Genomic DNA, 17,398 nt, shown 5'->3' on the forward strand with positions numbered 1-17,398 from the left:
CACTGACTGAAAAGATATTACAAGGTGACAGTAAATTCAATAAAGTGGTTGGGTTAAAAAAGAGGTTCTCCTATATATAAATGACATTCATAAAAAATAATAGAAGTAATCGTTATAAGCCACAAAACATATAAAATATTTAGGATTAAATTCAACCAGTTTCTGCTATACAGAGACAGCCTTCCAATACTGCACTCAGAGGAAGGCCTGAATAAACAGGAAAATTTGATATTATAAAGGTATCAGTTATTTGTAATTGATATATAATTTTAACACAATCCAAAAAAGTACAAACAGGGATTTTGGGGGACAGCAAGGAGAAGGAGCAATCAAGCTGATTCTAAAACACACGCAAAAAATAAACATGTAAGAATAGTCAGAAGGATTGTGAAAAAGAATGAGAGTGAACTAGCCTTATGACATAGTAAAACTGTATTGTAGAGCTATAGTAATTCAAAGATAAGAACAGGGCATGAGCTGACAACAGGACCCATAACTTGGGTCCAAGGAAACATCTTGGTTTATGGAGTGAAATTGGGATCCAACTTTTTATATTTTTTAGACATTTTTCTCCAGATGACCCAATATTATTTGTTTGCTAGTGTTTATTTTTTACCTATTCAATAGTTTCCTTTCCGCAGGCTTTCTATAAAACATTCATGCAGCTTCCCTGTGGTAACAAATGGATCAGCAAAAGAGAACAGTGTGCTCACAGATGGACCCCAAACACATCTGGGAATTTCGTACATGATACAGGAGACATTTCAAATCCATACGGAATTGATGCATTAGTCAACAAATAATATTGGGTCATCTGGAGAAAAATGTCTAAAAAATATAAAAAGTTGGATCCCAATTTCACTCCATAAACCAAGATGTTTCCTTGGACCCAAGTTATGGGTCCTTAAGAGTCATGAAGAAGAGATGGTGACAGAATAGGCCCTCCTGCTGGGGTCAGAACCATCTGGGCCTGCCTTGTGATCAGGGAGGTGCTTTTAAACATGCAAATACCTTAGGGGAATTTCCATATTAATTCTTATTAGCAAGCGTCTTGAGTACATAATAAGGACAATCAAGAATGAAATATAGGCTCCTTGACCAAGACAGAGCCAGGAGTATGGAAAGAAAGTTGGAGGGAAAAATGGATTGTCAAAGACAGCTTTGCCACAACTCATTGTCAGCCCTAACTGTTACCTTGGAATTGTTCTGGAACTTTCTTTTATAGCTAAAATCTGACAAGTAAAACCCAAACAGCATCTCTAATTCTTCCTTTTATTAAGGAGTTACATGTAAAAGGAAGGATGCTATCAAGAATTATGTAAAACAAAACACAATTTTATGCATATATCACCAAGCTAGTGTTTATTTTTTACCTATTCAATAGTTTCCTTTCTGCAGGCTTTCTATAAAACATTCATGCAGCTTCCCTGTGGTGAAAAAACCTTTACTTCTGTCTGTTAGTGTCCTGACAAATGTCTCCTCAGCCAGCAGCTGCCTGTGTTTTTGCTGTCTCAGACCCTGTGCCTACATCCCAGTGAAATTGTTCCCCAAGGTCATCATGGCCCAAATCCACTCTACCAAATCCAAAGACCTGGGTTTCACCATTGTTCTTGACATCTACTCTATTTGATGATGTTGAGCACTTTTGACCTCCTGAAATTCTATCATCTTCTAATGCCTTTGCGACATTTCTAAGTCATGCTTCTTTGGGGTCATTCTCCAAGATACTCTCTTAGGCTCTCTGGCTTCTCTCTCAGGGATTTAAATAGCTCTGCCATTTTCCCAGTATGTCAGTTCATGGGAATACACCAGGTTCTATCAGATAAAAGACAGTCTTCCTTCTTTCCTTAAAGAGGTGTATGAAAATTCTTCCTCTGCTGATTTTAGTTTGTTTCTCCTCTCCGTCTGAAAACATGATTTCTAAATCCCCGTATTTAAGCCTGTGCTCTACTGGAATAAAAATACTCTAGTTCAACACTTCTGGGATGGAGAATATTGCACAATACTAAAACTTATTTTGAGTTAAGTGATCGAAACGCATGGTGTTAGAATTATACAAACAAATTCTTGGTGAAATAACATACAATTTTAAAGTAGTAAGTACAGTATAACAATTCAGGGTACGGACTTGATTTAGAATGTCTATAAAAATCCCTATACCATCACTCATTTAATTTGTGATTTGAGCAAGTTACTGATTCTCTGTTTTCAGTTTTCTCATCTATAAAATGGGAATAATAACACCAATTTCTTTGGGTTGTTATGAGCAGTTACGTTATTGTATATAAAGCTCTTGTAATGATGTCTGGCTTACAGCCAGTGAATTAGATATCAATGTGGAAAAATATAATTAGATCTAAATGCCAGTGTTGAGAAATTAATAATTTGGCAAATGCTCCAACCAGCAAAACAGGGCATAATATTTACCAAGAAGCTGATTTCTAACAGCATTACTTGCTCAGCTCTTCAAAATAATTCTGAAGACTAACTAACAAACATGCCGCATGCTTCCTATTTCATTGTCAAGAATATAACAGAGGGTGGAGATGAGGGTCACATTCATTGGTAAGATAAGGATTTGTTGTGCTTTACTGTCACCAAAAAAGATAGCCAGTGACCCACAAAAGGACCACGAAGTCCCCAATCTTCTAACCACGGATCTGCAGATTCCATAAGCTGGGACCTTACTGGCTGCTCACGGATGCCCTGGACCCATGGTCCTTGACAAAGAGGAGATGGGCAGGTCCAGAGGCTCTAGCATTTTACTGAAGCTTTCTCCCTGGCCTAATGACAACTAAAAAGCTCTGAAGAGCATGTAGGCAGCTTCTTAAGTTGGTAACAAGGTTATTCCAAATTACCAGAGTAATCCCAACATTCCAATTTAAGTTTACTTCTGCTGACTTCCTCAAATGAAAAGGGAAAAATACAATGAATTCACCTTTTAAGCCACAAAGTTATACTGTCTCCTACTCAGCTGTGAAGGATGTTGCATGAAAAATACTACTACCAAGATGTACATGATTCACTTCAACTTATAAAATAATAGAAGTAGATCATCTGACACAGGTTCTTGATGGAGAGGTAGAGGCATGGACTTAAATGCAATTTTTCCTAAAGCCATATATCAGAGGCCATAAATCTAGGTCTGACCCTAGACTGCACCACAGCTTTCAGATGTATAGCAATGGCTAAAGGTGTCAAAACATTTTTTAAACAACAAAACATTCTAGAAACAAAGGACAATAATTTAATCCTTAGAATGAGAAACACAATGCTAGGAATAATGACACTCAGCATGTATCTCTGTCACTTGGCAGAGATTGCTCACTGCATTAAGAGCTTTATGTGCATTCTCACTTAATTCTCACAGAAAATTCTATGAAGAAGATGCATTATTGTACCCATTTTACAGAGGAGAATACTGAGGCTCTGAGAGTTTAAGAGTAACTTGCTCAAGGTCACACGGCCAGGATTTGGGCCCAGTTCTGTCTAATTCTAGACTTTGAGATTGTGCTTTTCCATCACGGCAGCTTTCAACAATAAATGGCAATGTCAACTCTTCTCACAGACAAGAGGACACAATACACTTACTACTCATCCTACATAGGAAGTGAGGGTATGTAGAGATGCCAGAGGAAAAAAGGTGGAGAAAAAAGGGAACAGGGCTTTCATCATCCTAAATTTTTTTTTTTTATTGTTTATTTTTTACAGAGAAGAGAGTGAGTCAGAGAGAGGAACAGACAGGGACAGACAGACAGGAACGGAGAGATGAGAAGCATCAATCATTAGTTTTTCATTGCACATTGCAACACCTTAGTTGATCATTGATTGCTTTCTCTTATGTGCCTTGACCGCGGGCCTTCAGCAGCAGTAACCCCTTGCTGGAGCCAGCAACCTTGGGTTCAAGCTGGTGGGCTTTTCCTCAAACCAGATGAGCCCACACTCAAGCTGGCAACCTCGGGGTCTTGAACCTGGGTCCTCTGCATCCCAGTCCGATGCTCTATCCACTGTGCCACCGCCTGGTCAGGCTCACCATCTTAAATTTAAAACCTGATATCACCATGGTCAGATATAACCAAGTTTTATGCTGCAGAAATAAAAGCGCTTTGAGCCAGTCTTAATTAGCTTTCCTTTTTATTCAGGCTACTCTAAAGTTAATTTCCCAACAAATGAGTTTATCCTGCAGAGGAAGAGAGACAATGTGAGGTGACTGCAACTTTCTATAAAGGGAAATACTTCAAAATGAAAAAGCTCAAAGTGGGACCAAAGGCACCACAACCCTTTCCAGGGAGCTCGCACAGATTTAAGCCACTGGGCATTCAAACTACTTCGGAAAATGCAAGTTGTAACATAAATCCTGAATGTATGATAATAATCTGGTAGTATTCTATTATAGAAAATCCTTCTCTTACACCCTGAGGATTTGTAATGTGTCATAAAGTTCAAGTTATGTCAATGTACACAATATTTATGGAACAGGAATCAGGAAGTGGCAACTTACTGTCTTAAATGTCTACAGGAAGGACGTGTTATGAAAAGGAAACTTTTCCTTACACTCTGATGCTAGATAAGCCAAAAGTAGAGGAAAGCTCACAAGTGCAACTTGGTACTGGTTCTAATTTTCTCCTACAACATTTACAACTACAAAAATACTTCACAAAAGCTTGTTTTGGAAAACGTGTTTATCAAGACAAACAAAAAAGGTGCGAATGTCTAGAACGTTTTTCCTATTATCATTGGATAAGGAACGGCAACAATATTCTAGAAAAATAAAGTCAAGAAGTAATGAACATAAAGAAATTGTTTAGAGAGGAGACTTTAAAATCAAAGACACATGGAAATCCTGGCTTTGCCGAGAGACTTTGGAAAAGAGGCTTTCTTTCTCTGCCTCAGCATCCTTATCTGTAAAACGGACATAAAGCAAGGCTGCTGTGATTCCTCAATGATATATAGCACATAAACTCTGAGCTCAGTGACTCGCACACCATACATGCTCAATAATACAGGTTCTTATCATTATTACCATTATGATTCCTACTCATATAACTACAGAGAATATCCCAAAACAACATGGTTAAATCATTTATGTGTAGAGAACTCAGGACAAGAAAACAAATCCAAACATGTGTATATTTACTGTTATAGATAACAAGACCAGAATGGACTTCAGCGTTCTTTAGGTATTATGCCCAACACCCACACCACACCCATCTATCTGCTCCAAATGTGCGGCAGGGCAAGCCTGGCTGCTGGGAGCAGAGGCATTGCCACGCAGATGCTCACAGGACCCCAGGTGGATGACCAATACCAGCCAAAAGGAAGTGGGTTTTCATCTCCAATCATTTCTGTCACTTTTGAAACTATGGCCCCCACCCGCATTTACCCTGAAAGAAAGGTGTCAGTTCTTTTACATTTTTAATTTTTACTTAGATATTTTTTATTAAATTTATTGGGGTACAGGTTTCAAGTGCACAACTCAATAAAACATCATCTGACACTGTAACATTCACCTATCAGCCCAAAGTCTCTTTCCACTCATCCCCACCCTTTGCCCACTTTGACCTACCTGCCACCCCCCACTCCCTCTGGCTATCACCACACTGCTGTCTGTGACTGTGTTATATATATATATATATATATATATGTTTTTTGCTTAATCCCTTCACCTTCTTTCATCCAGTCCCCAACCCCCTACCCCTGACAGTCTGTTAGCTCTTTCCATTTCCCAAACTACTCATACGTTAATTGGTGTTCTGTGGAAAAGAGGATTTCTTTCCTAGTTGTAGTTGGAACTACTGTCTAATTACCTGCCAGCCTCCCCACTTGTTGTCCCTCAAGCCCCAGTGTGCTCAGCCTGGGGAACGCATCGTGGCTGAACCAAACAGTCACGGCTCTCCTGTTCCCCTTTGTCAAGTGCTGGCTTTCCTGGCCTCCCTTGAAAAAGTCCTGTGACCCACGGCTAAACCATGAGATACAAGAAGTCTTCTGGGGACTGTCTGGGACAGGTTTTCCTCTGCTGATAAAAAAGAAAAGCCACTTGAGGAACAAGCCCCTTGGTTAGGCCTCTGATTTTCACCCTCGCCTTCTTCTATTACCTGACTGAAAATATGATGCCTGCAGGAACCATATGCAACCAGGAAGCTGAAGAATGGAAAGGGGCAGGGTTACTGGTGACCCCTGCGTCAGACTGACCACTCTCATGCCTGGAGAGAGAGGTAAAAGCCTTTTGTGTTGGAGCCACTGTTATTTGAGAATTGTTACATAGAGCCAACAGCTTTCTAAGTGGTCCAATAGTAAATCTCTTAAAGAGGAATAAAGAGTAGAGGATTTCCCAAACTCACCCAACTTATTATGTGTGTATGATAGTTCAATATTATTACTGCTTAACCCTTTCATATTAGTATACTTTTACTTGCAGCTCAAAACGTTAACATAGTAGTACAAAATAAAAGCAAGCCAAAAAGAACTTCCTCTACAGAGCCCAGTTTTGCAAATACAGTCCTAATAATTCTATAGGTAAAACTACAGTGGAAGTAAGAAGCCACATGATAAACCAAGATCTAGATTTGTTTTTGCCAAAAATAATTTAAAATGTTTCCTTAGAAATGAATATATAATAGAGGGGAATACAAAAATCATCTATCTGTTAAAAAATAAAAAGGAATTCAAAGATTTTTTAGCTTAGGGGGAAATAGGATGAGGCATGCATTTATTGTTCATATTTAATCATTTACATAATTGGTTTGATAAAGTAGGCAGTTAGACAGGCATGGCAGAGTAGGCACAAAACGCCAGGTACTGAAGGTCACGAGGGCGGAAAGCTCTGGGTACCCAGCAACCAGAAAAACTGGGGTGGGATCTTGTTCCCCAGAATGACCTTTCCTTTCCTAGTATATCGCTGGTCACACAATTCAGACCCCCTCCCCCGAACCCTCTTCCCCGGGCATGTCACTAGTCATGTGATATTTATACGCCCTTAGAGGAGAAACAAGGGGGCTGGAGACAAGCTTCACACACCGCTATATACAAGCCTGTACATGAGCACTTCCTTAAGCATCAGCCCTCAAGACAATAAGGCCCTCAAAACCCACTAAGATAATCTTAAGAACAAAGAATCGGGTCTATGACCACAGAGACAATTTTGGTCAAACTACAGATAGCATCTAGTCCTCAGTTATGTTTCAGTTCCAGACCCAAAAAAGCAGCAAGGCCACATGGGCAATGCCATGGCTCACATCAGGACCAGCTGCGATGACTAATGACACACTGCCCTAGCGCTAACCAATCAGTGGCAACCATGATCCTGAAAGGACACACCTATTGTGATCTTCTCCTGAGACCTCCCCTAAAATTCCTGCCTTCAGAAAGCAGATAAAAACCCTTCAGACAAAGAACCCAATGCATGTGCTCTCTCTATATGTATTCTCTCTCATCTTTTATCTCTCTCTCTCCCTCTCTCTCTGTCATATACTCGACTTTCCCCATCCATTCTTTCCCTAGCAAGTGTTCTCCCCCTCTCTCTTCCCTCATTCTGTCTCTAGGGTACAGCCACACCTTTCTCACTCTCCTTCTCTCAGCTTTGTCTTTCTCCTAAGCTCCAAAGAGCCCTTCTTCTGCCTCTGTAACTTGTTTCCTGAGTCCACGCAGCTGAGCTGGCTCACTTCTTCTACCCCTTTGACTTTCTAAGGAAACTTTCACTTGTATTTGAGTCTTGGCTCTGAATTCTTTGAGGACTGAGGTCTAACATCTCATAACATTTGTTGTTAACAGTTGACATTCAACAGATACTTACAAACGAATATTATAGCACTGGGCTATGCACTGAGGATTCAAAGGTTAATAAGACAGACCATGAACACATGGTAATACAAATGTCATTGCAGAGAAAATGCAGGGTTTTCTGGGACCACAAAGCAGCAGAAATAAACCTACTCTAAAGGATTTTATAAGAACTCCCAATGCACCGGTGTGACAATTAATCTAAGACCTAAACAGTAAAAAAGATTTTGGCCTAGAAAAGGTTGCGATGGAGTTGGTATAGGGGTAGGGAGAGTATTTAGGCAGAGAAAGAAACTTGTGCCAAATCCTGGTGGTTAGAAAGGTGCTTCAGGGAGGCTTTATGTTTAGTGCAAGGTAAGACCAGGGAAGGGTAGTTTGCAAGGGACGAACTGAGTAGATCTGATTTTGAAAAGCATGCTCTGCTTGCACAATGTAAAATTGATGGTGGGATGGTGGCATGAATCCAGTTAGGTGCGTCTTATGGCAAATTCAAGGTGGCTGGCACAAGGGCAGTGGCAATGGGAGAGAAGCAATTGCTGTTCTGTCTGGAAGAATAGGGAAGCTCAGAAAGGAACAGAGAGTCAGAGTAGTCTTCAGGTTTATTGTGGAGCAACCACCTAGAAAGACTGCCCTTTTTACTAATAAGGGAACTGACCCTGGAAAAGAAATGTGTTTCAAGGAGGTGATTTCAATGAAGATAACCTACAAGAATGCCAAATAGAGGTGTTCAAGTCCTGTGCATATTCCAAAATTATGAAAAATGTCATCAAAGTTGGAAAAAATAAACGTGTGTTCTAGAACTAGCTTAAAGCATGACAGCACATCTATTAATTATATGTTTAAGTGAGACAGTGACAAATGGCGGGGGAAGTCAAGTGGGTTGAACTGTGACCTCCAAAAAATATGTTGAAGTCCTAATCCCTTGTACATTTGGCCAAATTTGGAAATAAGGTCTTTGCAAATGTATTGAAGTTAGGATGAGTTGATTCTAGAGTAGAGTAGCCCCTAAATCCAGTAACTGCTGTGCTTATATGGAGAGGGGGATTTCAAGACACACAGAAATACAGGAGAGAGTACCCATGAAGACAGAGATAGAAATGGCAGTTAGGCTGCTATAAGCCAAGGAACCCTGAGAGTGACCAGGGGCTGCAAAAAGCAAAGTAGGATTCTCTTGAGGGCTCTCAGAAGGAGGGTGGCCCTGCTAATATCTTGATTTCAGACATTCGCCTCCAGAACTACAAGATGATGAATTCCTATTGTTTTATGCCATCCAGTCCGTGGCACCTCGCTATAGCTGCTAAGAAACTAATACAGGGAGAAAACTCGTTCCTAGCTATGGAATAAATTGGCAAGGAACACCTAAATCAGATATAAGGCAGCTATCTAAGAACAATAAGACAGTTAACTACCTTACAAAGTAAGTCTTTGGGGAGTTTGAATCTATTTAGATCTTAGATTCAGTTTCCACAGTGCCAAACTAGGGACAAGAGTAGTTAATTCCTAAGGTTGCACATAGCATCTAGTCTACACACTGCAATGGAGAATTAAAGTAAGTTATTACTAGGCACAGATTACATGATATGATACATTATTATCCATTAATCTGAATACAACATGGCAAGCAATTTGCCTGTGTCCAGTCAGCTCATTTTCATACCTGCTAGACTCTGAGGCAACAGTTGACAGTTTGCCATCACTCTAGGACAGTGGTTCTCAACTGGAGGCAATTTGGCCCCGAGAAACAAATGACACTGCCTGGAGATACTTTGGGTTGTCATACTTCATACCCGGGAGAAAAGTGCTCCTGGCCAAGAGTGGGTAAAGACCAAGATGCTGTGGAAATACCCTGCAGAGCAGAGGGCAGCCCCACAAAGAGCCAGAAGGTATCAGCAGTGCAGATTTGAGAACTCTGCTCCAAAAGTCCCCAGGTCACCTGTGAGAAAAGCTTCAACTCCCTCAGATTTCACTTTCTCATGCAAAACAGACTGATCACGTATCCTCTCGAAATGTGGTGGGAGAGATTATTAATACAGTGACTCACAAACAGCCCAGAGCTAACAGAAACTTTAAACTTCCCTTAGATACTCTAAAAAAAAAAAAAAGTGAAAATTCCTGTCTTAGAAGACAGTCATGGTCACTGCCCGCTCCACAAGCACTAACAACAACACAGCTCTGCACAGTGGAGGCATCCACCCAGCCCAGCCACCTGCAGAAAGTGCTCAGCATGAAGCAGCGGCCAGACTGGGGAGCTGCGGGGGGGTATGGGGGGGAGGGGGTCCTCCCAAGCTGTCTGCCAGTGGCCCGGGAGCCTCCCTAAAGCTGAGGACTCCGGGAAGCCCAGCAGCTAAGCTTGACTGAACCCTGGCATCAGGGGGCGCACAGGTAGTTCTCTTGATCTCTGCCTCGTGGCCACACCTAAATTGTTGCCTAGTTCAAAGCTGTTGTATCTCCTTCGCTGCTGCCTCTGGCATGCGAAGCATCTGCAGTTGACTCCTTGAAGCTGCAGAGTAAATACGGCTATGCATACTGTACATTTGTAACAGCCTGTTTACCAAGCCTTTGTGTTCTGCTTGTCACTGTCGTCCCAGTCAGGTCAAGAACAACTTGAGCCTCTAACGCCATTCCTTGAGTCAAGAGCACCTTAGAAATATGTGTGATGAGCTCACTGTAAGGGCAAGAAAATTCCAGTTTTGGTAAAGGCAAAGATACATACTCAAGCTTCCCTCTCCACTGGAACAGTACACAATATTTTGTTCTTACTTTTATTATAGTAGAAGTTCAAGCATACCTGAGCAAATAAATGTGGGATAGCTAGGAAAACAACACGAAATTTAATTAAAAAAATCTCCTGTGGAGGCAAAAGTATGCTGCTAAATAGACTAGCATATGCTTTGATTCTAACTTTCAAAAATCTGTATTTATTGGGTAGCTCTATATAAATTCAAGAATAAAAGTTGTACTATACTGGTTTAAACATCCTTAATGGTTTCACCAAGTCACTGAAGAAATTATAATCAAAACTACATATTTAAAATCAGTTTGATATACTTTGTCATTAAAATAAAAAGTTTTGGTAAAGCTTTTGGTCCAATGAGACAGAATAAATATTTCAACAGCTGCAAGATGTTATAAGTCAAGAGTTCTGGCATTTGAAGAGTCACATATATAATTACTCTTCCCCAAAAACAAAACATCTCGAAGAAAGCCAAAAAACATGCTATCTCATAGGAAACCAACAAAACATAAAAATACAAACATTATGTCTCTCCAATATTTTATTTATAAAATTTACTTAGCTACTGAGATGATTTAAACTGCCCCAAGGTAAGAGAAATAATGTCTTCTTAAAGTTACAGAAACACAATTGTCCAAAGCATGAAAAATAATCACCAGCATCTTTATGTATTTATCACAGTTGTATTATGGCTTTTCAGAGTAGACCATCCAAAGTTTTCATTTCAGCTAAACAGCCAAGCAGCTTAAATCATTCAAAACACAGTCTGACCAAAAGGAGCAAAAAAAAAAGTTCAACCACTGTTCCAATTTAGTTGAATATTGAAGCTAAAACGTCAGCAAGTCAGTACTATTTTAATAAACATTTTATGATAAATTTAGATATTTATTTTAGGTATCATAGGAGTTTGCTTCCATGATTCTCTTCACCTTGACTAAACTGTACCCATGAACTACCCCTGTTTCTGTTACATGCCAGCAATTCTGCCCACCGCATTGACTTCATATGTGGAAATAACACACCATGGATTGATTTTTTTTTTTAAGTTCACGTTCTGGGAAAGATAGACTATTTATGAAGGACCAGCAGGAAAATGTTTTCAATCTTATATATACTGAGTATAGTTAATAAAGACTGTTCCCTAGAGAACAGGAGAGCTGAGGAGGGAGGGAGGGAGAGAGAGAGAGAGAGAGAGAGAGAGAGAGAGAGAGAGAGTGTGTGTGTGTGTGTGTGTAGTGGAGACAGAACAAATAGTATATAAAAAAAAGACTTGTACATTACTCCTCCTGGATGTCTCCCATGAATAAACGAGCAGAGAAATCTGAAGCTGGAAATATAAACACTTGCCAACCAACTGATTTCCTTTATATTCCCTTAAATATTCAAAAGCAGCCAACATCTTCCCAGTCATGGAGAAACATTTTAGACTACCAATCATTAAGAGCAGTGTATTTTAAATTAAGTTACAAGGAGCACTAGACTTGCACCAGCTTGCTCTCAACCAGAGAAAAAGTTCTATGGAGAAGAAATGTGAAAAATGCTGATCGGGAGTAGTAAGTGTGTGGCCTTCTCAGGGACATATGTCATGAGAATGCAATGAGATAAAAGTGTAACATGCTTAGAACAGTGGCTCTGCACAAGCTCAGTAAAGCCTGGATAGAATAGTGATGCTCATAATGATCCAAGTCTCAACTGCTCAGGTAATTTAAAGAAAAGGAAGCACAGATGCTACTAGGACTCCAGGTGCAGAAACCATACATCTAACATCTCAAGTTTTAAAGGATGGCAACCTCTAACAAGCATTTGAACTGGAGAGCTTTGAAACTAGATACTTCCTGCCTGATGGCTTGGTTCTTTAGAGCATCATTCTGAAGCACAGAGGTTGTTGCCAATTTGATCCCTGGTCAGGGCACATACAGGAACAGATCGATGTTCCTGTCTCTCTCTTCCCTCTCTCCTTCCCCCTTCCCTTTTTTTTTTTGTCTAAAATCAATAAACATATATATATGGAAAAGACGAAAAGAAACTGGATACACAGTGAGCAACAACACAAAAATCCTTACCTCTTCTTTTTAGTGATAATGAGCACGTCATTAAAGAGAAAGAAGTAGACTTGCTGTTTGGATGTCCTCCGGGAGAAAAGCACAGTGTCTTCTACATAAGCTGTCAATTCACCTCTCTTTAGCAACCACCGGGAAGAGGAGACTAGAGGAAAAGGCTACAAAAAGGGAAAAACTCAGCAATCAAAGCACAATGAGAGGGCTTTTAATATTACTGAAAGTAAAATATAAAACTTTCATTCAAACAAATTATACATATTATGGCATACATGATTATTTTATAGGTATATTTTAATGAAACATAATTAGAGATGTATAGTAATTTCTAACAGAAAATGAAAAAGAGCAATTTATTTACTAATATAAGAAAACTATTAACTTGCTTATATACAACTAAAACTCAATGAGAAAATGTAATTGGGCCAACTGGACAGTTTTGTATCACTCTTCTGTTAACATCTCAATTGAAAATGAAGATTGATAAGGAGTCACTGAAATTGAAAAGCCTTAAAATGAAATAAGTTTCAACTGCAGCTACTTTAAATATCACAAATACAGAAAAATACAGATAACTGTAGTTAACAGGAGACAGATTAAAAAGTCCACATCCACTTTATGAACTAGAAAGACCTTATTAAAAAAAAAAACCAATCCTCTCAAATGTATGATTTGTCAGTATATTATTTACTTCACCTATTCTGAAGAATACCTGTTCTTAAGTTTATGGTAGTATTCTTCATGGAAGTTCAGCCCTGAAGGCATCATGCCATTTCCTGGCTTGGAAAATGAATTTTCCCAAAATAATCCATCTTAATTCCACAGAAAAGCCTGGATACAAGGAATTACATGTTTTTAAAAAAATTCAGTTTCTAGTTTCCAATTGGGAAACTCTCAAAACCACAGAATAATCCTTATCCTTGAGAGTTCTTTTCTTTTTAAGTTCCAGAAATCCTTACTGCCCCAAAATCTGATTTTAAGAAACTACATCTATAAAATAAGTTCTTAGACAAAAAACATAACTGAAGTTTGGTAGTGCAACCAAATATCATCCTTTTCAGGTAATAACAATTAAAAATAGCTAGAGAAAACTGAGGTTATTAGAGAGGAAATAAAGCTAAGAAAGGACTTCATTTTTTAAAACCTTATAAAGGACTGTTATAAGCAGGCTGCTCATCAGATATGTACTGCTTTCCTGAGGTTTAAAAAGGAAGATGAAAGGTTAAGGCTGACCTCAAACTTGCTATTAAGGAAGTTCATAGAGTTTCCAGCCCCCAAATTTCAAATCAGACGATTATCCAACAGAAATGGTTGAAACTTAAAAGTCTGACAGACAAAGAGATGGCTTAGATAAGTCCGGAGAACCCCACCAGCAACAAGAGGTCACCATAAAGAACTGTGTATCCAGTGTGGTCCTGCAAATGTATGCAATTACTGGGAACATGGTGCTACCTTGCTACTGCATGTAACCATACTGCTGAGCCAAGCACAGGGTTACAGTGAAGTTCCAACATATGTACCACCTGATGGCTGCTCTTAGTGTAGGGGCCGTGGAAACAAAGTACTTAATCATGTAACCATTTAAAAGTATACATACAATTCAGTGGCTTTCAGTACATTCACATGTTGTGCAATGCTCACCACTGTCTAATTCCAGAACATTTTCGTTATCCTAAAATAAAGCTCACATATTTTAACCCTTTGCGGAGCGAGCTTGCTTGACACCCGAGTGAGTTTTTCAAAAAATGAAATAAGTTACAGTTACAGTTTTATTAACTTAAAATCATGTTTGTTTGATAACCTATTTATAGAAACAAGAACATACATTTGCCTTTTTTTAATGTCGCCTTACACATTCTTAAAATAAAAAAAATTATTATCTCATACAGGAGGCACAAAGACACACATGAACGTTCATATTACTCAAAGAGTTCGTAACATAAAGAAAGCTTTTCATATCAGTACTTAAAAATCTCCTTTATTCTTTTAAGTTGAATGGAATCACATTTTTTGGTTTTACTATCATTTATTTAATCAGTGCACTACTGATAGATGTTTAGGTTGTTTCTAATCTTTTGTAATTACAAACAATGCCATATGAATACCTCTGTGTGTGTGTCTTGTATATATGCATATGTATGTGTAAGTAAGTAATTTTATACATTTATGAATATAGCTATAGGATAAATTCTTAGAAGCAAAGTGGTGGGATTATAGTAACTTGTATTTCTAATTTTGATGGTTATTGTCAAGTTGCCTGCCATTGGGGTTATAACAATCCTTTCCATCAACAACATATAAAAGAGCCCTTCCCTACATTCTCACTGATAAAGTGTGTTACCAAACCTTTGAATTATTTATAAATCTAAAAGATACAATATTCTATTTGAATTTCAATTAACAATTTTCTTCTGAAGTAAACCATCTTTTCAAATGGTCAGTAGTTACTTGTATTTGTATTCCTTCTTCTGGCAGCATTTTTCTAATTTGCAATATTCTAGTGTTTTTTCTTATCTTTTTCTTATTATTTTGAATTTATATGTTGGGGATACTAACCCTTTGTCTATATATGAGTTGCAAATATTTTTTTCTATTTATTATAGCAAATATTTTGCTATTTCCTTTTTCAACTTTTTTATGTTTTATTATTTTTATCTCTAGAAAAGTTTTTTAATTGAATTTATTGGGTGACACTATTAACACAATTATCTGGGTTGCAGGTGCCCAACTCTACAACACATCTCTGGACACCATATTGTGTGTTCAGCCCCAAGTCAAGTTTTCATCCATCACCATTTATTCTTCCCTACACCCTCCTCCATTCCCTTCACCCCATCAATCATTATGCTATTGTCTGTGTCCATGAGATTTTTCTTTCTTTCTTTCTGTCATTTTTTACTGAGTCCCTCTTTGGGAAAGGGTAATCAAAAAATTTAATATCCAAATATATATAGAAAAAAATTTTTTTTTTTTTATCAAGTAAGCAGTAGGTAGGTAGAGAGAGAGACTCCTGCATGCACCCTGGCCAGGATCCACTCGGCAAGCCCCTTAGGGGCTGATGTTCTATCCATCCATGGCCACTGCTCTGATGCTTGGCAACCAAGCTCTTTTAGCACCTGTGGCGAGGCCATGTAGCTATCCTCAGCTCGGGGGACCAACAAGCTCATTTGAGTCATGGCTGCAGGAAGGGGAGGAAGGGAAGCAGATGGTCGCTTTTTCCTGTGTGCCCTGACTAGGAATCGAACCCAGGACTTCCGCAAACCAGGCCAACATTCTACTGCTGAGCCAAAAGGGCCACAGCCCAAAAAATAATTTATTTTAATGTTCTTATAAACAAATTAATCAATTTTTCTTTTAATGACTTCTGGATTTGGAGTAAGTTTGAAAGGCCTTTTCTATGTTGCTTAAAGTCACCTACACAGAAAGCACATCTAGCTGTGTCAATTCCCTGCTTCTGTGGCTCCCAAATGACCTTGCTTAGCTCCTCCTCTTGACAGACAAGGCCCTCCACATGAGCCTCTGCTCACTGCACCAGCTCTGCCCAGATCCCCTGGCGCTCCGAGTCTATCCGCACTGCTGGCATACCATTTCTGGGCTATGGCGGCTAAAACCACATGCTGTGTATTTGTTCTTGATCTTTACTAAGACACTTCCTAAATCACGTTTCAAGATTCAGCTAGTGTGAAGCTTTACCTGACCATTACAAGCTCCACCCCCCTCTGTCCCTGATTCTTAAGGCTGACAAGTCCCTTTCCATTCCCAGTCTTCCATCTGCTGCAACCATGCACACCTTGTTACTAACGCCTTTGTATTTCTATAATTTTCTGTGAGGCTGTAAGCTTCTCAAGGGCAAAGCTCATATTTTTGTTTTTTGCACTGCCTTCCATATAGGTGCTGATTAAACTAATTGAAAGAATGCATGTACTGGGACAAATCACTTAACTTCTTTGAACATATACTTCTGTGTGCCCAGACTAGGAATCAAAACCAGGACTTCCACACGCCAGGTCAATGCTCCACTGCTGAGCCAACCGGCCAGAGTGAGGTTTTTCTTTCTTAAACCTAGGGAGGAGGTGGTCATGAAAGATCCAGACAAAAGGATCTCTTAGTAGGTATGGAGTAAAAGTAACTTCTAACCTAGGGAGACTGCTTTGTTTAAAAATAAAAAGACTTAGGAATTAACTTAGACTAAACTTTGATGCCAAACAAAATGTGATGTTGGGCAAAGTACCTCCTCTCTCCAGACCTCTGTTTTCCCTGCTGCATAATGTATGAAATAAAATGGTCTCAAACACTCATGTTGGTTGGAACATGCCGCAAGTCTAAGCTACTCAAACATTTTCAGGGAAATTGAGTGCCCTGGTGGCAAGAGAAAGTCAGCGCTATCCCATGGCTCATGAGTGAGATATGATGGGGGCATTGGGCGAGGAGGAGGCAGGTGTGGTGGAAGCAGGCAAAGGAAGACGTGTTGGTGGTCCAGTTCGATGTGCCAGTGATTGTACCCAGATGTGATATGCAGTAAACCCATTACTCTACTTGGTGCAGTCAGGGGCCACCAGCATTTCCCAGAAGAAATTTTATAAGTCAATGTTAATTTTACTTTTGCTGTTGATTGCATTTCTCAGTGATACTAATTACCAGATATATTTTATAAAATATTTAGAAACAAATTATAAAGAACAGATTCCTTTTGAGGGATGGAAGAAAGATGGGTTTTGAAACTGTTGTGCTTTTCTGTATGAGGACACCATAACTACAGTTTAAGTGGCTTGTGTTGTTTTAAACAAGTATTCATCATCGTCTATTCTAAAAAGAATTATGGATTGAG

General features: G+C 39.1%; 1 protein-coding gene across 2 annotated transcripts in view; it reads right to left on the minus strand.

The window, feature by feature from the left end:
- ARHGEF26 (Rho guanine nucleotide exchange factor 26) overlaps positions 1-17,398 on the minus strand; it is a 136,132-nt gene that overhangs the window by 22,681 nt on the left and 96,053 nt on the right. For both annotated transcript variants that reach the window (XM_066259059.1, XM_066259058.1), the window contains one exon: positions 12,577-12,731. In XM_066259059.1, coding sequence (XP_066115156.1) covers positions 12,577-12,731 — 155 coding nt within the window. The remainder of the gene's footprint in view (positions 1-12,576; positions 12,732-17,398) is intronic.

The sequence above is a fragment of the Saccopteryx bilineata genome, chromosome 2 (genome assembly GCF_036850765.1).
Source record: "Saccopteryx bilineata isolate mSacBil1 chromosome 2, mSacBil1_pri_phased_curated, whole genome shotgun sequence".
NCBI classification, from domain to species: Eukaryota; Metazoa; Chordata; class Mammalia; order Chiroptera; family Emballonuridae; genus Saccopteryx; species Saccopteryx bilineata.